This window comes from Nothobranchius furzeri, chromosome 1, assembly GCF_043380555.1.
Source record: "Nothobranchius furzeri strain GRZ-AD chromosome 1, NfurGRZ-RIMD1, whole genome shotgun sequence".
NCBI classification, from domain to species: Eukaryota; Metazoa; Chordata; class Actinopteri; order Cyprinodontiformes; family Nothobranchiidae; genus Nothobranchius; species Nothobranchius furzeri.
This window is the reverse complement of record NC_091741.1, coordinates 50,281,589-50,307,934: the sequence shown is the minus strand read 5'-3', so window position 1 is coordinate 50,307,934 and position 26,346 is coordinate 50,281,589. Positions and strand designations below refer to the sequence as shown.

At 40.9% G+C, this 26,346-nt stretch overlaps 2 protein-coding genes across 4 annotated transcripts in view; one reads left to right on the top strand and one right to left on the bottom strand.

Moving 5' to 3' along the window:
- The window catches only part of ccdc146 (coiled-coil domain containing 146), an 89,301-nt gene extending 88,785 nt beyond the window's left edge, over nt 1-516 (top strand). The window contains 1 exon segment of the mRNA XM_015957976.3: nt 1-516. Coding sequence (XP_015813462.3) covers nt 1-51 — 51 coding nt within the window. The 3' untranslated portion in view covers nt 52-516.
- A 1,297-nt stretch (nt 517-1,813) lies between these two features.
- The window catches only part of gsap (gamma-secretase activating protein), a 47,505-nt gene continuing 22,972 nt past the window's right edge, over nt 1,814-26,346 (bottom strand). For 2 of the 3 annotated variants that reach the window (XM_054739648.2, XM_015958007.3), the window contains 9 exons: nt 25,356-25,387; nt 22,311-22,372; nt 19,004-19,099; nt 13,152-13,222; nt 12,935-13,029; nt 11,229-11,348; nt 5,007-5,068; nt 3,545-3,649; nt 1,814-3,432 (listed from right to left, as the gene is read on the bottom strand). In XM_054739648.2, coding sequence (XP_054595623.2) covers nt 3,088-3,432; nt 3,545-3,649; nt 5,007-5,068; nt 11,229-11,348; nt 12,935-13,029; nt 13,152-13,222; nt 19,004-19,099; nt 22,311-22,372; nt 25,356-25,387 — 988 coding nt within the window. In that variant the 3' untranslated portion in view covers nt 1,814-3,087. The remainder of the gene's footprint in view (nt 3,433-3,544; nt 3,650-5,006; nt 5,069-11,228; nt 11,349-12,934; nt 13,030-13,151; nt 13,223-19,003; nt 19,100-22,310; nt 22,373-25,355; nt 25,388-26,346) is intronic. The other variant, XM_054739649.2, reaches the window with a different exon arrangement.

Below are 26,346 nucleotides of genomic sequence, written 5' to 3'. Positions count from 1 at the left end.
AAACAAGGGGCCAACATGAGACACATCCGTGAACCGAGTCTCAGATCCTAGGAAACTGATTAATGACGGCGAAATGAATATTTTTTTTACATATTCAAAGGTATTCACTAAAAATTTACTTGTTAAAATAAAAAATATGAGAATCTGAAGGATGCATTTGAAATTCCAGTGCTAACCAATGCAACCTGTTTCCCGTCTTTATAAATTCATTGACTTTTTTATCATTTGAGCTTCATCTGTTAGCAATTGTTTGGTTTTTGACAAATTTACTGGCAGTGTTTACACTCAGCTTGCAGCAACACTGACAGGAAACACAAGGAATTCTAGGTATGTGTTACATCATTTTCAGCAGCATGGTTTAGTGTAAATTTCACTAATGTTCGGACTTCCCTTACCTCGAAAACAATCCCATTCCTCAGGAATGCCTGGATATTTCCACGCATTTTTCCACCTCGTTGTTGTCTCGCCCTTCACGGCTGTAATCTTTGAATAAATTGTGACGAGTTTAAGCTTTGAGCAAGGATATGTGTGTGTGTGTGGGGGGGGGGGGGGTGCTTGCATAATGCCTGAAATGATAAAACTGGAGGGGAAGCATAGAGAATGACAAAGAGAAAGAGGAATTTAAATGAAGCGGATAGCAGAAAAGGAAAGCAGCAGCAGAAGGGAGTCAAAGTCAGAGCAGGATGAAAGAGGGGTTGTAAATTGAGTCGAGAGTTTAGAGTTGGTTACTTGTGACCGGAATCAAAGCTGGTTCTCTTTGAAGCTCTTTACTAAAGGCTGCGGAAGTCTGTCAGCAACTGCAAAAGTAATGTAGCTGAAAATAAAGAAAACATTCTTAAAAAGTAATAAATAACTTCAAATAAAGAGAGTATATAAAGTTTCGAAAAGTCCTAAATTGGTTATGGAACAGCTGGTGTGCTACCAGGTAGACCTGCTGCTGCTGCTGAGTCAACCCAGTGGTGTGCGTTCGTCCACGACACAATCATGCTGGAAGCTGTCAGATTAACTCAACCCCTTGCTGTTAAGCTGATACATAACACTGACTGCATAACAGTGTGTGTGTTTGTGTGTGAGTGTGTGTGTGTGGGGGTAAATTTGTTTCTTCATGATCACATTTATTTTACACCCCTCCCCCTAAGAAATGAAGTTTAAATTAACAAATGGTTCCAGTGTCTCTAAGCTTTGAGCGTGCAGCAGAGCGTGTTTGTCACTAAATATGACTCAGCTGAGTTTGGCGAAACTCTGCTGGGTTTGTCCCAAACGCTTTAGGATTCTGACAGCTCACTTCCTCCTCCTCAGAGCCTTTCATGAACTCTGGAATTTGTTTCTGTTTGTCTCCAGGCTTCAAAGCAGTGGCAGATCTACAGATTTTACTTTCGGTGGCAAATTTGTGGGGTATAACTCCTGCAAGGGGGCGAAGGTTATTGCTGCCCCAACAGTGTGCCTTTAAACTGTAATAAGTTTAATGGATTTTGAAACAAAAAGTTATTTTAATTTAGTTTTGTGCACGTTTTTAAATATATTTTCTTCTCACTTGGTATTCTAGAGGTTTAGGTTATTACTCCTAGCATAAATCGGTGATGTGTCCTATTAGCATTCATGCTAATGTTGATGCTACTCTGTGCTGGAGTAAAGAAAAGATGAAATCAATAAAAAATATTTTACGTACCTCTTTTGATATTTTTCTTTGAATAATTTCAGTATGTGGTTTCATACATTAGTTATTAGCTCTTCACTGAGAGAACTTTAATTTTGTTGGTGACATTTTGTAGTTTAAAATAAGAGGGTTTCTATTTTATAAAAATCTACAGTACATGTAGTTTTATACAGTAGCAGCTGCCACTTTGTGCCACCCAGTTTCCCACTTCAGAAACACTTCCAACTCCTGTGCCACCATCGCTGAGGTTAAACGATCTCAAAAAGCAACAGTCATTGTAACAACAGTCAAACACGGTGGTGTACGCATCATGGAGCCACCAATCCTGCTTGTTACCAGTAAATCTTGATTGAGAACGACTAACCTTTGACTGTTGAAGACTAAAAGAAGAAAAGATTTTTTTACAGTGCTTCTTAAGTTTAAAATGACAAAGACTGCAGGTGGCTAAACAACTTTAAAACTTGGAAATGAAGAGAAGGAAATTCAGTAAAAATATATTTATTTACATTGCATTTATTCAGGTTTTTACTGTAAACTTTGATTAGGAAATCCCTTTTTTCTTTAAAAAAAATACTGGAAAATCAGTCCAGTCATGGATAAGAAATATAAAAATATTTTTAGTAAGAACTTGTAGAGGAAACAACTGTAAAACGATTAAAAGCACATCCTCTATTTACACTTTAATTATTAACCACCTTGTTCTGTTTATCAAAAGCAGTGATTTACTTTCCTCCCCCAGAAGCAAAGTTAAATCCAGGTACTTGGTAAAACGTCAGAGTACCACTCTGTGCATTTATGCATTCTGCTGCAAAGCTTCTGTACAAATCAGTGTCAAAATCTGATTTAATGCACAGCAGACCGTATCGAGCCTCGCTGTCTGCAGCGCTTTTGTCAGCACGTAATCAAGTTGATGGGATGTAGCGGCGTTACAGGAAGCACAGCAGGAGGGGATTTAAAAAAAAACACACGTTTGATTTATAAATACAGTTAATGTTTGATGTCGATGCTTATTAATCATATGGAAGGAAGGCAATTGGGTTGTAGCTTGTGGGGAGACGTTGTAGAGCTGCCTGTGGTAAATACATTTTTCTCCAGCTGAAACTGTGTCCCTGAGTTTTTGTTTGGTTGCTGACAGCATGCTGCCCGGCCAAAACACAAGTAGCCATAAAAAAAAAGGTCACACACTAATATTTTGTTGGACCACCCTTAGCTTTGATTACAGCACACGTGTGCTCCTTTATTTTATAATAAAGTGCTGCTCTGCCTCTAGCATGGCTGCATGTTTGCTTTTCTTTTTTAAATTAAGTGAATTCTGCAGGTCATTTAGTAAACTGCAAAGATAGTTTATGAGCAATCTGCCGCAAAAATTTCATTTTCCCATCCCACAAACAGGTTTTCCTCGTCAACCATCGCAGCCCTCGACACATCCTTCATTTAGTCTCAGAGCCCAGCAGGATCAGCGTCTGCATCAGAGCCGTCTCCTCCACGAACCTGGCGTCCACGTTCTCCTGTTCCTCGAACGGGTTTGAAGCTGCATGAAGGGAAGACGGAAAATAAAACACCACCTTAAAAACTCTCTGCTCCTCAGAGATAGAGGCTTTTGCATTTATGTCCCCACAATAAATCCTCCAACAGAACTGGACACACACACACACACACACACACACACACACACTACCCTTTGCTTCAATATCAGAGAGCATTTTTGCCAAGTAGGTAAGAGGCAGAAACTCTGGTCTGAAGCCAGGCTTGTCTCTCCCGGTGAAATGAAATCCCTGAGGAGAAAAAGGTAAAAAAAAAAAAAAAAAAAAAAGACACATTAAGACATTTCTGCTGCAGCAACTGAGACGAGTCACCTTAACTCGTCACAACAAACACAATCCCCACCTTAGATTTGTTGTGCTTCTCCAGCAGAGTTTTGACATAATCTCTGGAGATTGAGGCCGAACTGACAGGATGATCCCACATGTGACAGATCCTCTGCTCCATATGCTACACACACACACATGTTTATATTTAAGGCATGTAGTTCATGTTTCCATGGAAAACACAAAACTGATCCCCGGTGACTGTGAACAGCTGTCTTTATTTTTTTCCTGCCAAATGGAAAGCGTCATCGAGGAGCGGACTGCTAATGAGGGCTTCCAGAGAAATAATAAATCACGCTTAAGCAAACAGACACTACAGGTGTGAGTGACGGGAGGAGAAAATACAGCCTTTTCCTCCAGTTTACTCTAAAACATGCAGAGCTGATGAATAGCTGCTGAATCACAAATGTGAAACAAAAACTTTCTGTTCCCTTGGAAATTAGAATCACTTTCTATACTTTACCATCAGAACACAAACTTTTAATCTGGCTATTTGTTTTTATTTATTAGTTACTAGATTTGGTCCTACTGGGTGTGGTGTACGCCCATGCAACAAAAGCTACACACAAACATTTCCAAACATGGCGAAGGAGGAGCATGCAGCATGGTTCCTTAACCTTGGTTTCTGATGATTGGCTACATGTCACATTTAAAAGGCAGCGTGTTTGCTTCCCCTTGAAAATCAGAACAAGACGATTCAATGTGTTTAATGTCCCCAGTGTATGATCTGAGCAGTCCCAACATATTTCTGAGCAGACCAGAGCACTCTTAACGCACCACACATGGCAGGAATATCTGATAAGATTATCTTTAGGACCATCATGGTAATCGAGCAACCAGACACAAAACAGTCTATTGGTCTGATCACAATGTAAACAAAACACAGACAGAATTTCCACAAAAAGGGACAATGTGGAAGTTACAGCACCTAACATCCTGTCCACACACACACACACACCCCAGCTGGTTACACAAGTGTTCTGCGATGAGCCCAAGGGGGGCTTCAGGGAGACGAGACCTAAAATAACTTCAATCTCATAATTGGAGCAGAGCGGGAAGTTTGGGGAGAGAGCCACAAGAGGAAAGATGAACATTACCGCCAGTCGAAGAAAACGATGGACGCTGCTTTCCTGGATTTTTTGCTTCCTGCAGACCTTATTGACCCGGCTGTTGCTTTACCATTTCTGGTTTCTGTACTTTTGTGGCTGGCAGCCATTTATTTTTTCTCCTACTCGTTTTTCTAAACTCAAGGCTGAAGAAAAATTGATTGTTAAGTTTTAGGCTTAAATAATTATTTATATAAAATCTCCTGTAAAATGTAGAAATCATTTTTGTTTGTTTGAGGCTTTTATCTTTCATAGGAATAATTTACTACCTCCTACTGGGCATCAGTGTAATTGTAGAGACCCACCCCCCCACCCCCCCACCCCCCACCCACCCACCCACCCACCCACACACACACACACACAAACACCCTTTACCCGAGGGAGTCTCTTGAGTATGCTGAACTTCAAACTCTCGTTGGCGTCACTGTTGTCCAAATCTAAACACAAAAATGAGAAAAATATCAGAAAATATGTCCTTTGTTACTCCTCTGGACGCAATTCCTACATCATCTTTGCACAACTTACCCTGAACACAAAGATGTGCTTCAGGAACTGATCCATATCTACACTGGGCATTTGTTTACCTTTAGAATGTATGTAGATGAGAACATCACAAGTCTGCACCAGACTGCTGTTTGTAACCAAAGAGCAGCATATTCTGGTTCTGCCGTGTCACAGCATCGGGTCTATAAGGGTCCACTTTTATGTAAACTGTTTGACCTTTTTTATGAGTCAGTCTGGTAAACAGGTAACAGCATGCTGTTAAAACCTTGTTACCATGGCAGCCAGCCACCACACAGTGTACGGTGACCTGCTTTTACAGGTTCACAAGTCAGGACTCCACTAAGCAGCAGCTATACATTGTGTTGAATAAACTGGACATCACACTGATTTCTTAATGGTGAAGGACATTCTGTCGAAACATTAGTTTTTTTTTCTTACACCTAATACATTATACGATTGAACCGAGAGCTCTGGCCCTTTCCCTGTTTGTTTTGTGATTTCTTAATGATTCTTTGGTGTAACAGAACTACTCTAGAGCAGGACTATTCAGTTCCGGGCCTTGAGGGCTGGTGTCCTGCACGTTTTTGTGGTTTCTCTGCTCCCACACACTGGATTCAGTGGTTCAATCACCTGTGCATCAGCTCATTCAATTTCAATTCAATTCAAGTTTCTTTGAATAGCGCCACATCACGACAGTTCAAAACTCATCAGTCACCTGTAAAATCAGGTGTGTTGGAGCAGGGTTAGAACTAAAACAAGCTGGATAATGAATTGATTAGGCCTGGTTTATTTTTAGCATTTAATGTTTTTGCAATAAAAATGTAACTCAGCCACACCACTAAACAGAAGAAAAAACCCCCACTGACATTTGGGAATCTGAAAGATATCAAACAGACACTTTCTGCTAATTATTTAGAACTACTGTCATGGATTTTTGTTTATTTTTGAAGTACTTCCTCTATGGTTTTATTAACTTTCACTGGGATTTGAGGTTTTAGTTTGAAATATTTTTCAAATTCTAATTCTAATTCAAAGATACTTTATTAATCCCAGAGAACTAATCTGCATGTCTCAAGATGTCGCCATCGTCTCGCACCTGTTTCTTATTTATTCTCAGCACACCTGTTCTCACTCACCAATCACCCACACCTGTATATATGCCCCTTTGTTCTGCTCCTTCCTTGTCTTGTTTCTGTGTCATTTCTAGTGTTGTTGCTGTTACTTTTATTTTGGGATTTTGTACTAATTCGTTTTAAGTTTCTGCTCCACTTGGGTCCTGTTTGCAGCTTTATAATGAGAACATGGTTGCATAGAAGTTTAACTCCATATCAAACTAGTTTTTTTCTCATCTCTTTCAGTTTTCTGGAATTTATTTCTTATCGTTCCATTTTAGAGCTGCTCTCAAGTGCTCATCTGGTTTTGTGGGTCTTTGGGGCAATCTAAACTGATTCACAACAGGTGTGACACTAATCAACCTCCCAGATGGTCGTGGTTGGCAAAATATACTGACCGAAGCTGAGCAGTTCCCAACAATATTTCTTTAAATTAAAATATAACAGATCAGGTATTGATAAGAATTTCATCATAAATACCAGGTGGACTCTGTCCTTTTCTCTAGTAACTGCTGATCTCTTTGTAACTTTAACACAGAAGCCCACAGATGTTCTGAAATGCACATCAGACTGCAGACCGCTAAACCACAACACATTCTAACAAAACGAGCCCATGACAGTGAAGCCGTCACAAGCTCAACAACAGATGGGGCAACAGGTCATCTCCTATTCCACTATGGCTCTTTTTGATGGTGCCCACACCTTTTCCTCCCTCCTTTACAACTGCTCCTCCTCAGGAACCCCTGCGACTGTCTGTCTTTCTCCCTGGTACATCGCTGCTGGTGTGATTTCAGCAATCAGCTGCCTGTTGGGTATTCCAGCTAACATCAGTGTGATTATCAAACGCAGCAGGCATCTGCGAGGCTCCTCCATGTCGCAGCGCCTTTTCTTCATCTTAGCTCTGTCGGACCTCCTCTCTCTGCTCTGTTTGCTAGTTGGTGAACTTCTATTCTTCACTGGACCACCTTTAACACCTGGGCTTTGTTGGTTTCTATTTTTCTTTCTCTTTTTCTACATCACCTCCAGCTTAAACATCCTGGTGCTGATAAGCATTCAGGGATACTACCAGGTACGCGACTAAAATATTCAGGTTTTTAGAAATGAAGAGGAAGTGGAACGGGTCATTCTGAGCAACGTGTATCTTTTTGTGTATGCTGACGGTTCTGAGGAAAAGGAAATGAGAAACTTGCAAAAAGAGTTTGGCAGACTAGGAAATGTTCATTTAAAAAAACTATTCTTAGCAACTGAACATTATGTTCAAACTTTTAGTTAATTAAAAAGAAAGTGTAAAATTCAATTAAACAAAAATAATTTAGTCAAAACAGAATCACGGTTTCTCAGCACAGATTTTATTTCTGGAGATTCAAAATGGCAGAAAGAATTCCTGCCTTACAAAGAAAATTAGTTTTACAGGACTTTAGTAAACATTTCAACTTTCATTGACCTCAGAGCAAAAATTCATCACCAACGGTAGCAGCCCGGAGACACTGGCTTAAGTCTTTAGAGCTCTTTACTGACTTTCCTGGCTTTAGTGGGACTCTCGTTTTCTAAGAAGTGTGATCTTGATCTTTTAGCATTTCAGAGAACAGGATCAATCTAAAAATATTTGTTCTGCTTTCCAGATACTTGATCATACAAAGTGGGAAAAAGTGAATCACATTTGGCAGCAGGGTGTAACGAGATGAAGGAGCTATTCCACCGAAGGTTGTTTACCCTCTCTCCTCAGATACCTCTGACACAGAACTAATCTGCATGAGACTGCCTCAAGGTCATGCATTTGCTTCTAAACTGCTTTCTTTCCAGCTCAAGAGAAGAATGAAGATAAAGGACTCTTTCCTTTTAATAAATCAAAGAACTCTATTTTTAATAAAGCTAATCAAACAAAGTATTAGTCAATAATATAATGTTGGCCAATCTGTGAAATGACAATGTAATGATTAGTATGCTTTAATAAGTAATATGACTTTAATCTAGCTGCACTAGACATTCTGACTACACGTAATGTAAATGCATGACACATTGTTTACTCAACCAATCAGAACCTTCCTTTCTGAAGCGTGGCATAGTCTCTGTGGTGTTTATATATCTGCCAGGTTTGGTTTGACCAGAAATCAAAACATCCAGATCAGTAAAACCAGTCCCATGCCATCTTAGTTCAGTTCTTAACAGTTTACTGGAGTTCTCTGCAGTTCACCGCATGCTAGAGGAGTATCGGACCGGCCACCCGGACTTCCTTTTTAAGTAAAGAACCAACAAGCTGGACAAAATCTGTTGCATTTTTCCAACCAAGCAACAGTACCTTTCAGAATAAAAGCTGAACTCACACCAGACCCAAGGGGGGTCCATCTGATGCTGTGAACCAACTGTCGCTTTTTACCTGGAGACAATCCAAAGACTAGTCTGTCGTACTGCTGACGCTGTTTCTTCGGCTCCAGTACTGAAAGGGGGGTTAGAGGACCTGGCATTCTGGATCTGTACGGAGGTCTCATCTGAAGGGTATGTGCAGAGCGACAAATATGGCGTCTCATGTGTTTATGGAACTCTTATCAAACTCTGATCATAGCTAAAGCAAAACATAACAACATCAATCAGACTTGCTTCTCCGGATGCGAGAGTTCTGATACCAACATCACTCACACATACACCATCCATCTCATGTCTCATTCACACCAGATCCATTCATCATTTAGAGTTAGTCTGGTTTAAAATTCTGTAAAATGGTTAGAAATAAATCTTCTTAAACGGTTTAAAGGTGACTCTGTCTTCTCTTGTCTCTCAGTTAATACAAGTGTTACATAATCCCTGCAATAAAAAGTTCCAATCTTCTGGTTAAAATAACCCAACGGTCCGTAAGATTGATTTCATATTTACTATGGAATCTTATGTCTTACAGTCCATTAATTAGATGTAAATGAACTCCTTTACAAAGGTTTACTTTTCACTGTGTGGATGCTCGCAGTGCTTCCGGCGCTTCCAATTGTGTTTTCACTCGCTGAACCCGAACCAAACAACGGTCTGTCCTGCAAGAGTCAGCCAATCCCAGCACTACTGGAGGCCATCTAAATTGTGTTTATAGTGGCTTGCCATCTGGTTGTGTTGCTACCAGCTGCTTGTGCAAGGGCTCAGAAAAATTAAACTGTCTGACGAGAAAAAGCAAAAAATTGCCTAACTCTTCAGTTGGATCATCGCGGTCTCCCTCATTGTTGGGTTTTTTACCTCTGACGGCCCGCGTCGTCTACGTGACAGTGCGCCTCACAGCATCAGAGAAAGTGCTCTCCGTTAGCATAAAGCCGACAGCTATTGAGTGTTTATATTTTTTTATTCACTGTCTGAATCCAATGGAGTATTTCTTTGCTTCTCGGGATCAAACAAGAATAGAATTTATTCATTTTTGTTTGTTTGTTGTTTGTTTGTTTGTTGGTAGGATTATTTATTTATTTAAACATAAAAGCACAAATGATTCTCACTTTCACACCTGCACTGTGTATAAATATGATAATCGCTGCTTCTTACTCATTCTATTTTCTTTGACCAGACTGAAGCTCAGTTTTCACATTTGATTTAGAACTTTCTGCCTTTTTCATTAAAACTGATTAAGCTTAAAATGATTTTTCCCACATCTTTGTGCCTCCGGAGCTTTCCCGGCATTTAGGCCCTCCATCACACCAACTGCATCCCATCTACACTACAGTTAGCAGTTACTGTGGGTCAAAAACGGGACAGTGATAGATGATAATCAGCTACGCCTACCACCAAGTTGTTACAAAAGTCTCTCAATTTATTCTAGTGGCACCAGTTTGGGTGGTTTTGTAGCCAGTTCTAAAATGAGGGGGCTGCTTGTTGGAAAAACACATTTTCTCTGTTCAGAGATAAAAGGAAAGTCTCATGAGCTAACACACAATATTAGCATACTTGTCAGAAAGATGTTAGCAGGTGGGGAACCAGAGGAAAGTGTTATGTTTCATTTAATGAGTGGGATTCAGGTTAGAGGTAGATCGATGTATCAGTCGCCTGATATATCGGACCGATATTTACAATTTCTTGTGTAAATACCTCCTTTAGTGAAGCCGATTTGAAGTCAGACGCATCCTTGAGCAGTCCGGTGCTGCTGCACAATTTATTTAAGTGTGTATTTATGTCCCTGTGTAACATCTGCTTAATAAATGCTCTAAAAATGTATTTTTATACACCACGTTTGAATATTTAACTCTGGAGCAGTTAATTGATATTTGTTTGATTAACTTTCAATGTCTGATTTAAACACTGACCAGTGAACAAAATTAAGATTTAACAGTTGATTAAATTCAGAGTTCAGAAACTGATTCAGACTTAGAAACTTGGAGCATGAACTGATGTTTTTAGTGACATTTTAGCTTGAAAATAAGGTGAAAATCTGCCCCCAAAATCAGCCATAGGCTGACCATGACCGCTACGTATCGGCATCGGCAATTAAAAAAACCATATTGGTGGATCTCTAATTCAAACATATAAACCATCAACAATAATGCAACAAGCATGACTGAATCTAAACTTCCAAAACTGCATTACAAATAAAAAATCTGATATTGTGTCACAAAAATAAACATTTTGTGCCAAAATAGTAAAATTATGAATCACAGAGAACTATTTTCACTGATATCAGCTTTGATCCAGTTTCTGTAGCAACATCAATGTATCCATCAAGGATGGATAAAAGAAAAAGAAATAAACCCGTTTTTCATTTACATTTCTGGCATTTTGTAAATTAGTTCGGAAAAGATGCAGTTTGTTCCACAAACTGGATTGAAAATAAATGAAAAAGCAGAGCAGATCAAAGAAAAATACATTAAAAGACCTTCAAAGAGCCTGAAGAACAATTGCTCCAGATCGCTTTAGGAGATTACAAGAAGCTCATTTGAAGACAAATTATAAATAAGTCAGGTATGACTGCAGTCTTTTGTACATGATTACATTTTACCGTTAGGAGAACGTGTTTATGTACCTGTCATGAGCCGAGACACAAACGTTTCAGTGAGCTGCAGGAAGCCGTGGTCAATGTACTGTAAAAATGTGTGATGAGGGAGGCAGCGGACGGCAAACACTGAAAGCAGAGTGTGATAGCCTGGAGGGGTGGGGGAGAAAAACAATGATTTAACTTTCTGGAAAAGGCGCCAGCAAAAAACAACAAGGCTAAAACTGACTACATAATGTGCTACACTGCAAAAACGGATTTCTGAGGAAGGTTAAAAAAAACAACAACTCATTTTTAGACATTTTATCTTATTTTTAGTGTAGGAAAAAGTATTACTTTAAAATAAGATAAATATACTTACATATGATCCAAATTTTCTTGTTTTGAGCAAAAAGGGAAATCTGCCAACGGGGTAAGCAAAAGTCGCTTGACGAGAACCAACAAATCTAATTTTAGATTCTTTTGCTGGTTTTAAGAATTCTAGCCAAGCAACTTTTAAAGTTAAAGTCCCAATAGTCATCACACACTGGTGATCTGCATTTGACCCATCTCCTGGGGGTAGCACTGAGCTGCAGAGACGGCTGCGTTTGGAGACATTTTGGTGGTTTAGCCTCCCAGTCAAACTCTTTAAACCTAAATGTCAAGCGGGGTGGTATTGGGTCCTGTTTATAAAGTCTTTGGTATGACCCGACCATTGATTTGAACCCATGATCTCTCAGTCTCAGGGTGGGCACTCATACCACTAGGCCACTGAGCTGCTTACGTCCATTCTCTCCAAGATCTTGGAAAAGGTTGTGGCTAAACAACTCACAGCTGCTCTTGATGAACATAGCATCTATGGTAGTTTCCAGTCAGGTTTCCGTAGAGCTCATTCTACTGAAACAGCTCTGCTTAGGGTCTCTAACGACCTTCTGACTCACAGTGATGCAGGGGACTGTTCTGTTCTGGTCCTGCTGGACCTGACTGCAGCCTTTGACACTGTTGACCATCACCTGCCACTGGAGAGGCTGAGAGACTGGGTAGGCCTATCAGGATCTCCTCTGGAGTGGTTCTCCTCTGAGCGTTCGCCCCAAATGGGCTCAGTTGGAGAAATATTTAAGAGCTTTTGTCCTGCTCACTGGATAAAACCCAAAAAGAAAAAAAAGCTGTGTAGACCGACACATGTGGTCACCCTATGCCTGCTGCACACCGTCCTGCGCTCAATCACACTTCATGGTGGCATTTCCTGTTTCCTGCTTCTTTCTCACAATAGTTTTGATTTTTATTCATGAGTGACTGAAATGAAAAAAAGTGCCACAAGCATCAGCAAACTCTGTGCAGTGAAGATTTATTCACATGCTGCCTAAGCAGAGTCAGCACATAGCTAATGCTAATGCTAACAGGTGGTCCTGCTCGGTAGAAGCACTTCTGTTTGGTTTATGTTTATTCATTTAGCAGACGCTTTTATCCAAAGCGACGTACAATTTATTTAACTTGTAGGGCATGTTGTGATCTGTGGGGGAAACCGGAGTACCCGGAGGAAACCCACGCATGCATGGGGAGAACACGCAACTCCACGCAGAAGGGCCACTGCCGAGTTTCGAACCTGCAACCTTCTTGCTGCGAGGCAACAGTGCTAACCACTGCGCCACCATGCAGCCCGACAGAAGAGAGACGGACAGGATTACAGTGTGTGTGTGTGTGTGTGTGTGTGTGTGTGTGTGTGTGTGTGTGTGTGTGTGTGTTAGGGGGGGTACCAGGAGGGAGGGGAAGGGAAAGGCCCCGAGTTGACTCTAGAATCCGAAGCATGAAGTGAAGCACAGACCACTCAGCTGGGCTGCCCTGCTGCATCCTGGAGGATTGTTTATATAACATGATACAAAACATTGTGCATAATTTCTACCTAACAACGACAGACTGAGCTTCACATCTGACACCTAAAACAAGTTAGAAAAAACTAAAAGAGCTACTTACAGGCACAGAACACAAGGGCCAAGTTTAGACTTCAGCCACACCGACTCCAGCATGTGCCTGATGAGCTCCAGCTACACACACACACACACACACACACACACACACACACACCTTGCTCCATTAGATTCGGATGAAATATTTTACAGAAACCAGTCACTCAGAAACTTTGCACAACACCAGCATTTCCTCTGCAGTGCCTGAAAACACGCCATTCAGACATTTTCCTCTGCTACGAGGATCCTTTCTTCTCGGAAATGTACACTTGTTCTAACAATCTATTCCCCCATTCAAGAGCAGCACTTTTGTAGCGGCACATTTATCAGAAGGGGCTTGTTTGAAAGCCGCCTGCTGCACGTGTGTTCCCACTGACGCTGAACAAAAACAGGAAGATGGTCTGGCTCATCCACATCCTGAGCACCAGTGGGAAACGTGCACCTGCTGCCAGCAGCAACGCCGCCCCATGACCCGAGGGGGGGAATTTCAATTAGCTTCACTTATGTAACAGACTAGCCTAAAACTAAAAAAAATCATTATAATAGGTTCCTCTGGGCTTTTATCCCTTACACTGTTTCATCAAACTTTGCATATTTGCATACAGCTAATCACCCACGAAGAAGCAAAAGGATTTTAGTCACCAAAAGCCTTTATTAGCACCAGATTTCTCCTATGTTGGTGTTTTCTAACATGCATATGCTGCGTAATCTCATGTTGGGTTTCTTTTGTGCTGGGGAAAGTCAAACAGCCACAGACTCCGTTGGCTTTCCAAACTCTAATAAATCTAACCTAGGCGTAGCCATTTGTCTTGATGAGCGAGCAGTAAGCGGAAACGGTGAGTAACCATGAGGGTCAAATAAACAAGAATCCTGCATCCAGTTTCATTTCACTGCTTTAGCTTCGTTTCTCTGTGCCTTTAAAGCATCGTTTTGGTGCTCAGTTGTTTGCAGAAAGTGGGGCAGGAAATAAATATCGGTGACGATAATGAGTTGTAATTCATCAACGCGAGGCTTTCGTGGCTCCTAAAAGCTGTAATCTATTTCATGCCTAAATTCTCCCTCGTGTCAATGCCGCCATTAGTCTCAATAAGCACCAGCAGGAGAGGGAGATGCTCTGGATCTGTAGAGGGGAAGTTTCAAAGAAAGTTCTCACGGCAGGAGTCAGCTGGACTAGAAGCTTCCGAGCTGAAGCGTCCCTGAAGGCTGCTCTTCGTCGGCCCGTGTTTGTGTTTTTAATAAGTGTCTGTCTGTGTTCCACTCAGCTGAATAAACCCAATAATCGCCTCGTGTGTCTGAGCCAGAGCAAAGCCAAAATTATTGCAGGCGCACCTCTTTCCTCTGCGTTCAATCGGGTTCTGAAGGCGTGGGTTTAAACTCCAGAGCCTGTCGCAGCGAGACGCTGAGCGTGGAGGATTTCTCTTGCTCTGTCATTTGCAAGTCCCAAAACGGGGGCGCATTCTGCTTTCTATTCAATTCCTGCTTTACCCTTGGCCTGATTCATACAGCTGTGCTGATATATGCCGCGCGTCTGCTTTCAGCACCTGAAAACTGCGAAGGGATTTACCTCACAAGAATACTAAAAACCAACTTTACTGAACCCGCAGTCTCAAGGAGACAGGGACAGAAAGGTGGAGAGGTTTTTTTACTTAGTTATGCAAAAAGACATCTTTAATAAATGATAAATGTAGCCTTTCTTTTCTTTAAAGCAAGAAATGGTACATTTTCAGCTTAAAGTTTTTTTATATTCACTGCTTCTGGTCACATAATTAGCTAAAAATAAATCTAAATATCTGCTGAGTTGTAATCCAGTTCCTTTTTATTTTCTCCTTTACAGTTTATTATCTCCATTCTGTCTGGATTGTGACATGTTAAAAACTTCCTCCCCCTCCCTCTCTGCTGTGCTTCAGCTGCTGAGACTTATGTTATTTTTCTGTCTGTTATTTAGCATTTGGTCCGAGTACTTTGTGTTTTCAGTGTATGTTTCTGTGCCATAATGATGTTTTCCTGTTTTATTCTCTTTGTTTATACTTGGTCTCTTCATCATCGCTACTACTGTTTTACTGTTGTTGATTTTTCTCATTGCTGTTGTTTGCTCATTCTCCCTCGGCTGCTTTCACTCTGCTACCAACTCTCCCAGTATTTATATTCCTCAGTTTTCCTCTTCCACTGTTGCTTCTCATTCACTCTTTGCTATCCTGTGAAGCCTTTTTCCCCTCTTCAATCAAAACACCAGGGCCCTCATTTATCAAACGTTCGTAGAAACTGTCCCATACTCATGACCAAAATGTAGAATGTGTGTACGAACAAAGATTGATTCATGAAAGGTGCGGTGGCCTCTCGTACGCATGTTCCTCCGCAATCATCTGATGATAAATCCCACCTGTGCGTACCCAGGTGCTCATGTCTGTTCACCGTCATTTACATACAGAAACACCCTCAATTAACCATATTTGGTCACGTTACGTCCTCAGCACATGAAGGGATTCCCTGTTTTTTGTCTAGAAAAAATAAAAACTTTATTGACAGAGAGATGGAGACACTGGCTGCCGAAGCGCTAAAGAACTAAACAAGTTGCAGAGGTTATAAACGCGGTCGGGACGGAGGAGAGGTTCCCGTCAGAAATGAATAAAAATGGATTTGATAAATCACGAGTAACAGGTTGTAAATGGCTGCGAGCAGGTGGATTGTCAACGTCACTCATTCAATTGCATGTAAGTGGGCGTTAACCCGGATGTGGACATGGTGTTGGCATTCCACCTGGCTTGGCGTGTTGCAGCAGACCAAACCTCCACGTAAGTGCGGGTATTTTGACTAAAATTGATTAAATAAGAACGTGTCGCCCTAACAAGTGCTTGTACATTTAGTCTATGGTCTCGCTGTGCCAAACCTCTGTGTGATATTACTTTGATTGCACCCCATGGCAAGAGGAGCAAGGTATTTGTTCTTTGTTTCTGTTTGTTGCTCCTGATTGTCGGCGATTGTCTTTAATTAGTTTGTAAATTATGTATTTTCAGATTTCACGGTGTTTGCACAGTGACTGGCACCAGGTGCTCGGTGCGATTCCGGGAACGAGATGTGTGCATCTACAGCCTGACGCAAATAAAACGTTGCACCTGTCGAAGCTCTCCTCCTTATTTCTTTTGGATGCCAAGGGGCAGCAACACAGGCTTTCATTTACATTTAAGGAGTCGTTCTGTTTGGAGTTAGTTTCATTTGGAAATGTCTGAGCATGCAGCTTCTGCCTCTCCTGAGCTCTCATTCAGTCTGGTTGTGTGAATGACCGGGGAGCAGAGGTGGTTCTGGGGGGTTCTCGTAGTTTTAAAATAAAATAGGAACTATTAGTCTACCACTCAGCATTAGAGACTCACAATCATACAGTTCCTTCAAATTCAAACTTAAACAATGGTTGAAGGAGAACCAAACCTGTATCCACAAGTAATTTGTCCTCACAGTGGTGTTTTGTGTGTTTTCTTTCCTAGTTTTAAATATAATACTTTACTTTCATGTATTGCTTTTATTACCTGCCCAGGGACTGCAGATGTAAATTAGCACTGGTGCTACAATCTGGCATATTTACTGATGCAAGTTATTGTTGAAGTTCATTAATATGCACAGTCCCTATTAAATAGATAAAGAAATGAAATGAATGAATGAACTGAAATCAGATTTGTGTGGTTTGTCTGTCGCACCACAAAGGGTCCCCAATCTCAGCGTAGCAGAAGGATTTCTTTTGAGATCAGCGTGGTCACGGAGAACGCGTTCCCTCCAGTGTGCATGTGCTGTTAAATCCTCAAATAATACAGATTATACACGATATGTCAGATTCACATCAGTCACTTGTCTTTGATTGGTTTTAGCACCAATTGTAAAAGCCGTTTTTTCACCACATAACTATATACTGGGTAAATATAATTTGTGGATGAGGAGCACGCGTGGATGACCTTTGGTACTGCTGTTCCCCGTTCAACCACTAGATGCTGTTCCTACGCGTGGTCAGAGCTGTTCTTATATTTAGGAACATCTTCACACACAAGTACAGACAGGTAAATACCACCCAATGCGTAAAATCGTTCCCACACACGAAATACGCACAGATGTGTTCGCACGTACGGTTACTAAATGAGGGACCTGGATTCTATCTGCCTTCATGCATTGCATTTACCTGCACAGTTGGGTCCACTCAACTCCAACCCTAACCAAATCTGGAACCATGGGATTAAAACCTAATTTACAGAATACTTTAAAAATGTATATAAACAATATAACTTGTAGCTCCTGCCCACTCTGCTGTGCTTCAGCTCTGCCTTCGAAGCTTCTCCCAATTGCCATTCACCTGGATCACTGGGTGGGTGAGAGGTGGGTTGCTAGCAGATGTGCTCTGGGGCGTCTGATGTTTGTTGCGCATCCTGTCCACAAGGATGCACAAGACCTGCCTCTATCTATCTATCTATCTATCTATCTATCTATCTATCTATCTATCTATCTATCTATCTATCTATCTATCTATCTATCTATCTATCTATGGACCATGTACAATACTAAGCATAAATATTGAAATTCGATGCATTATACCAGATTTAGCTCGAAGCATATTTGCATCTGCAGATCTATCTATCTTCTATCTATAAGGTAACTGTCCTTTTGTATTCAGTTTGGTGGTACAGTGGGCAGAGAATCTGTCTTTCAGGCTGTTTTTGTCATGTCCTGCCGCTGGTTCAATTCCCCCTGTCAGCAGTCATTTATTTTCTTCTTTTTAAGTTAAACCTTTAGACAGTATTATGTTTTTAACCCTTTACTGGTTAATAGTTTAAAGGATCAGGACCAGGGCTGGGCGATATGAACGAAAACGTATATCTCATATATATATATATATATATATATATATATATATATATATATATATATACACATATAAAGACAATAAAATGTATCTCTTAATAGGTAAGAAATCACAATGTAGCCATACAAACACTACTCCTTCTCCGTTGTTGCTACATGCTTGCTGGGGATTGCTCTAAAGTCCTCGACGCAATCTGCTGGGTTCCTTATATAGGAAATTTTATCCTGACTGGCATAATAAACTCACCTGTATTGGGATGTTTACTTTGTGAAGTGCCTTGAGACGACTCTTGCTTTGATTTGGCGCTATATAAATAAACTGAATTGAATTGAAATATCTCAATATTTTCCTTCTATAAATATTTACAAGTTACCTCCCTTCACGCTGTCTTAAGAAATCATGCCCATAAATTCATCAGCAGATTAAATGCATAGAAATGTATTTATTTTTGTCAAATGTTTACCTTGGTGCCATTCTCTAGTCTGAGATTTAGAAATGTTGGTATTTTTTGTTTATTGCATCTAACGGAGGTCTTTTTTTTTGTCTAAGCCAGACTGTTTGCCGCCCCCTTGACCACTTGGCGCCCTACACACAATGCGTGATGCCGGCGCTGCCCTGGCTTCACTTTGGATGAACTATAAGGTGCATAGAGGCTGGAAGGCAAAACCTGGGGAATTTCAGTCTGAGAATCCATTGCTGCTGCTCTTTAAGACACTTTAAAAATGTTATCAAAAGCACAAAAATAGTTTTCCAAAATCAGGTGTCTGTAATGTGCTCCGAGAGTGATGTTTGTTTTAGCGAGTGGGGAGAGTCCTCTGATGGCTTCTAGCGACCTCTCTGAAGTAAAGTCAAACCATTTATGTGGAAACTCACAGCCTTTTTTCCACTGAGTGATCCCTGCTGCGCCACTTAGCCTCCAGTAAAAAGGGTAAGAATTAAAATTAAATATAATTTCTGCAGAGCCTCTTCATCTGTGACCAACACACACACACACACTCACACACACAGGCTGTACCAACCAGTTTGGCTACATATTTGACAACCAGTAAGTCAGTCTTCTTCTTCCCCAGTCGAGGCAGATGCCGGTTGAGGTGCTCTCGGAGCTTGTCAACCGTCTGTAAATGTAAAAACATGCACACTCATTATTTCCCGTATATGTGGTGTAAAGCCAAACTTTCTGTTTGCATGCTTTTTCATGCATCTTCTAGAAAGTACCAGGAGGGTTAAATAGAGTTCATGCTACATTTCCCGTAGGCGACATTTTCCAAAAGACCAGCGGATGTGAGGGGTGGAAAAGAGTCAAATAAATGTGAAAGATGAAAAGGAAACGGTCTAGTGGAGAAATGGGAGGACAAATGTAACGGTGATGTGAATGGAAGAAGTAATGGAGGGAATAAAACGAACAGAAACTAGAAAGCCAGGTCATTCTAAGAATAGCTGAGAGACTGCATCTCCTCTGAACTCCATTAAACTGAAGCTATCTGCTCTTTACCAACTATGCTGAGTACAGGGGAAAGTACAAGATATGAAATTGTCCATCAAACATAAAAAAAACAGGACAGGAACCTTAAGATGCCTCCTTTTTTAAAGTGTCGACTCATCTGAAGCGGAACAGGAGCTTCACTTTAACAGATGACTACGGATAGAAATAATCAGTTGTCAGCATTTCGCCGTAGATTCTCGATGGTCTATATATCAGCTCGTGTTGAAGGAAGCATTCACCACCAACTGCTGTTAATGTTGGACTCTCGATTGGTGTTGAACCGCTCCTAGGCCATGTGACACTGAAGCACTTATGAACAGCATCGCATCAACAATACTAACAGTTTCAACTCAAAACAGCTTTTCCCATCAACGTTAAATGTGTCACTTTAAAATCCCATCCAGACAAATCAAATTCTAAACACTTTAAGTTTTTGTTTTTCCCCCGTTTGCTTTTAGAATTCATCATGTTTTGATGCAAATCCACCCGTTGACTTGGCTTTTATTCCTGCGTTAAAACCAATCCCAGTTTATTTTAGCATTTTAAAGCTCCAGTGGCAAATTTGGAAAACAAATTAGCTTAAAACTTTTTTTCATGCCCCTTAACAACGTTTAACATAGTAGAGCTATAAATATATTGTGGAGATTAAAAAGAAATTAATAAAAAAGTTCTCTTGCATTTGTCCAAAAACACCGCCAATAGCACGTTTTGGACAGAAAGCAACCACAGGACCATCCGGTTGTCAGTCTCGCCAAACTACCGCTCTTCCGCACTTCCCTGGGTCCTCCATTCATTAAGCACTCATGTATTTAGCAAGAAAACACTACTGGTGTGAAAGGCTCTCCGCTCAATGATATCAGAGAACAACACATTCTCACTCCCAACGCGTCAAAAACAAACGCTTGGTCAGCCACCCTTCGCGTCAGACCCTTGACGCCAAAAGTGCCCTTTTTCGTCACTTATGTGTGAAAGGGGATTTTTCCCTTTTCTGATTGCAGATCCCAATGCAGCGTAAAACTGACGCGATGGGATGTGCGCAGCCAGGGCACCAAACAAGCTCATTGTACCTCACCCTAAGCTTATCCTCTTGTTATTTAACCTTCCCCTCACCCCTATCCTAACCTTAACCATCTTGCTAGCTAACACGTTAGTGATGTGTCCGTCGCTCAAAAAGCCGGCTCTATGAAGTGAACGGCAGGAGCCACCTCGTCATTGGTCGGGTTTGGACCGAGGCAACGCGAGGGGGAGGTTTCAACTACCAAGGTGGAGGTTTAAAGCAGAGGGTATTTGTAACCTCCCCCTCGCCAGATGGTATGTTCCAACGTTCCCCTTGGGCGGCAAATACGAAAATTCACAGTCAGAATGCATAGGAAACAAATGCTTGATCACAGTGTGAGTAACGTTTTAGATAGCAAGAGGGTTAAGGTTAGGATGAGGGTGAGGGGAAGGTTATAAATTGTAAAACATTAAAGTTTAGGTGTGGTGAAATGAGCTGGTTTGGTGCCGCATCAGCAGATATCCCATTGCGTCAGTTTTACGCTGCATTGGGATCTGCAGTCAGAAAAGGGAAAAACCCTTTTCGCACATAAATGACGAAAAAGGGCACTTTTGGCGTCAAGGGTCTGACGCGGAGGGTGGCTGACCAAGCGTTTGTTTTTGAGGCACTGGGAGTGAGAATGTGTTGCAGAGAAGGAGAAACAGCCGGCTGCTACCACTTCAACTTTAGGACAAACTACCAGAGTCCCAAAAAGAAAAACACCATTTGAAGTCACGAACAATGAAAGAGCAACTGGTGTTTAGCGCTATCTCATTTCCTCTGGCAATGCGGGTTTCCGGGGGAGGCAGATCCAGGAAAGACACCAAAGGGGAAGGGTGAGTGTTCCGTGACCGTGTTTGTGATCATGTTAGCAGTTTCATTAGTAGCTTTAAAACTAATTTAGCAGTTTAGATTAAACATGGTTCCTCCTTTGGAATATTGTTCAAGAATGTTTTTACTGTGACATCATAAGTTAGCAGAAACTGCTAGCTGGACTGCAATAGCAAGCAGCTAAAACATGATGCTCGTGTTTGAGAAACAGTCCACATCCCACACCACAGATGAGTTAAATTATTTGTAAAATAATTTGTTATTTGTTAAATTTATAACTACAAATAAATTGGCTCCTTTGTAATTAGCTATTAGCTTAACAGCTTAATAGAATTGTTACCAGCCCTTAAACAGGCGGCTGCATGAGGACTGGGCTGCCTTTGACTGCTCTGGGACGAAAAGAGTGAGAACAATACAGTTTTATATACAAGATCAACAAATGTTTCCAATAAGACCAAAAAAATTAAAAAATAAACTATTTAAGAAGCATCAACATAGATGCATCAAATGCAAAACTGATTATTAGGAGTCTTTTGAGGAAAGTTTGCAAAAACATTGATCTGATTTTATTAACTTTTTTTATCTTTTGATAGAATTTATTCATTTTTGTTTGTTTGTTTGTTGGTAGGATTATTTATTTATTTAAACATAAAAGCACAAATGTATTGTTTAATCAGTTTTGTCTATTTTTTGTTAACCGTTCCATCCTAAACATGTTTTCTTTACAGTTGTGGTATTTTATAAAACATACACAAACTTGGATGTCTGATTCATCTCCAGTGTTGATGTCAGGACCAGTAAAAGTCACGTATGCACACTTTCCAAAAACATTTCCCTGTGCACTGCTTCCTCTAAACAGGAAAAGGCCTTTCCAAAATCTGTTTCCTCTGATTTGGAAATCTCAACCAAAGCGTTCAGATTTATTTGCCTGACAAAGTTTTAAGTTTGTGTGAATGCAGGCAGGCAGTTCTCTCACCAGGCCTATGAGTGCCCTCTGTTGATGATCTTCCTCCTGAAAAAGAGGCACCAGCTTCTTATCTGCACAAAACAAACACAGAAGAAAGATTTGATGCTTCAGCTTTGAAAAGCGAACATGAAAGGTTGCCTTGAATGCACCAGCGCAGCGCCACCATTAAACCAGGCCATTGGTCAAAAACAAAAAACTCCTGACCTGTTTATGACTTTGGTTTTTAAAGAACTGATTCATTTATCAATTCTTTTTGGTGGATATTTTGCTTTAAAGATGCATCGCTTTGCCTTGGGGGGGGGGGGGGGGGCAGCATCCCTGCTGTGCTGGAAAGAGCGCGTCTGCCGTTTTATGTCAGTCTCATGAAAGTGCTTCGGTTTAGTTGCTCGCACACACAACTGTGCACCATCTTTGATCATGCACACAAAATGCAGCTTTTTGATGTTACAGTATCACATGCTAGAGCTATTAATAGCTCTCTTTGGGCAGGGCTAACTTGCAGAAAGTGTTGCCTGATTTGAAGCATGCTAGACAGCAGCCTAGAGGATACTCTCACAAGCCTACCAATTATATATATATATTTTTTTTTATTTTTGCTATATTTATCTATTAATCTTACTGGGTGTGATGGGGATGGGAAAGATTAGAACTACATGGCTCAGGTTGAACAGATGTGCCAAAGAGACTTGCTGGGTGTCCTGGGTGAAGGATGCTGATGATGGAGCGACACAGTTAGGAGCGAGGAGGCAAGCCGAGAAGGAAGTTTTATGGATGCGGTGGGTGAGGACGCGCGGTCGGCTGGTGTGACCGAGGAAGGCGTAAAGGACGGGGAAAGATGGAAACCGATGATCTGACTAAATGACAGCAGACTGTTTTCATAAGCCCACCAGAGCTTTGAATTAATCATCAATGATTTTACTGCATATATACTGTACCCTCAGCAGGTTACCGAGGGGGGAGAAAATGCTAAGTATTGGTGAGTTTTCTGAGATAATTAGCTGCTTTTCCATTCACAAGAATCTCCAAGGATTAACAGCTTTCTGCATTTGAGGTTTGTAAAACCAGTCCTAGAATAATCTATGGTTGGCATCTAATATAAAAAACAACATCATAAGTAATTTTACATGCTGACTAACAGATGGTGCTGTTTTTGCTTCTTTTTTTTTTTGTCACACTTAAATGTTTCAAATCAGCAAACAAGACATCTAAACCAACCAGTCAAAAACATTTGACCCCTAAACCTTATAACTGGTTGTTTGTGACAACTTCATTTATGGGTTTATAATAACAGGTAACAAGTCTTTCACATCACCGGGGAGAGATACAGCTACACTGGAGGGGTTTCCAGTTGGAACGAGCTATTTAAGGTCAAAGGTCAGAGATCTTCCTTCAAGATTTTCTGGTAGAGCGGAATTCAGAGCAGCAAAACAGCCCCAGACCATTACTCTACCACCACCATGTGTAAGTGTTGGTATGATGCTATAACATAACACACACCTCCCACAACATTCCACTCTTGTCTCATCAGTCCACAGAAGAGTTTCCCCCAAAGTCTTCTAGAAAATGAAGGGGATTTTTGGCTTTTGTGGTCTTTTTGGTCCGCAAAGGTTTTGGCCTTGGACCTCTCCCACGAATGCCACTTGTTGCCCACCGTCTCTTTTGCTATTGTTGAATCATGACCTCTGACCTTAACCAAGTGGGGCCTACAGTGCTTTAGGTGTTGTTCTGGGTATCAATGGGGCATGTTGTATTGCTTTTTGAGATCTTTCAGATCTTTCAGCATACGTCATGTTGTCAGATAGGTTCTACTGAACCACTGATTCTAGTGATTTCTTAATTCTTATAGATCTGACTGTAATCAGGTCTGGGGTATAGTAAAAGGAACTCAGCTTTGCTAACACAGTTGTTAATTAGTTTTTAGTGTTTATTTGTTTGGGTGTTAAACTTGATAATGTTACTTGATCTTGTTAGGTAAGTGTCATGAGTAGCATGAAGAAGAGATGAAAGGTAGGGAGGTGTCTTTCCCAGGATTGTCTTGTATGAAGAGAACCCAGCGATGGAGGCACCGGGTGTGAAGTGAGGGCCAGCCCACCAGTCAATATGGAGCACACTGATGGGTTTGGAAGTGTGTCAAGTTTTTTAGTGCTGTATTCGGTGCCATTCTACTGTATCTATAATGTAACCATAATCCAAATTTGGACCTACGGTCTTTTGTGAATTCATGAGTAAAGAAATTTCCTTTACACGTGGGAAAAGGGTGGTTTTAATAGTCTTTTACCTCCTAATCGATTAAATAATAATTTGAAAACTACATTTTGTTTTAAATCATGTTGTATTTGACTGACACTGACATTTGTTCACTCCCAGTATTCCCATTATTGCAACTAAGTCTGACAGAAAAGCCAAACATTTTGCAGATGATGGTTTATATTTTTCCCAGATTAAACACAAAGATCAATTTTTTGCCAGCTGAGAAAAATATTTTCATATTCCTTTAATCCACCAATAAAATTATTTACTATTGATGAAGTGGTGTGTTGCTATGTAGTCATGTTACTGATTCTGGGAGGTAGAGAGGATGGTAGCGCAGTGTTTGGGTCGCTGTTTACTTGTGAATCTAGGAAGGCTTGTGGACGTGTGAGATCATATCTGTTTCATCTGAGGTAAGGGGAGGTCCAGAGTTCGGGCCGACTTAAAACAGCTGCAGTACGGTCATGAGACAAAAACAGAAAGTAGAAATAAGAGTTGAGGGAGAGGGAAGTACCGAACTCCTCATTGTTATGTAATCCTAGCATTATCTCTATTTCATAACTTCTCCCTCCAAGATAAATTGGTGTGGAGGTTCAGTGACATCTCCGATGGGAAAGAAGAGCGCAGGCTCAAAGGGATACACAAACCGGAACACACTCACAGAGTTTGGTGTAACATTAGAAGTCTGAAGTCCAGATAGTGTGTGTGTGTGTGTGTGTGTGTGTGTGTGTGTGTGTGTGTGTGTGTGTGTGTGTGTGTGTGTGTGTGTGTGTGTGTGTGTGTGTGTGTGTGTGTGTGTCTTACCAAGACACCAGGTGTCTACCATAGAAAGAACTCTAAAAGAAAAAAGAGAAAACTTTAGGAAAAGCAGTTAGTCAGTATTTTATGAATAGCTATTCCATAGAATAAAAGCATTAAAGACCAAGTTCACTCATTTTCTCAACACATTTGCAGTAGTCTAGTATAAATGCATGTCTTGAGAGTCGATCTCTGTAGGGAAGAAAGCCTTGGCGCTCCTGTTTCAGGAACTAGCAGTTAGCCGGAGCAAAGGTGAGACGAAGTCGTCAGGATTTGGAGTCTTACTCATTATTATTTCCTGATATTCAGACATCTCTCCTTTGATTGGCTAACAAAGTCGTGACTCCACTGTTATGGCCACCAGCCTTGCCTCTTCAGGTGAAGGAGCCAGGATCACCCGGCCCCGACACCGCCCTTCCTCCTCCTCTCTTCCAGGCTGCTGAGGAGCACAGCTTAGCTGAATCCTTCTGACGACCGACACCTGGGACAAAAAGGCTGTGCCTTCAGCAGTCTGGGAGGCAGAAGCGCAGGTGTTCTGCTGTCCTCCAGGCCTCAGTTTGTTTCCAACCCCTTTGATTAGATGTGTTTTAACTTTTATTGTTGTAACTCTGAGTGATCCAGAGGGATCGTTTTAAAGGTTAACTTGGTGGTGCAATTTTATTGACCTTGGTTTTAAAACACCTTCTGTTCCGGTAAAACTTTTAACATAAGTTTTAACCAGGTGTTTTATGTCAAAAGATTGTTTTAGAACTTGTATCAACTTTGTGGATTTTGGAAACACCTTCTATTTGGTAAAACTTTTAATAAGTTTTAACCAGGTGTTTTTTAATGTTGGTAATTGCTCTTTTAATGTTAACCTTTTTTGAGAGTTTTGTTTTTTGTTTGGCATTATTTTAATAATGCTTGCCACCTGTTTGCATTGTTTTTAGAACCTTTTATGACAATTAAACCCATTTTAAACCCACTATTGTGTTTCTTATGTTACCCCCTCCTTCAC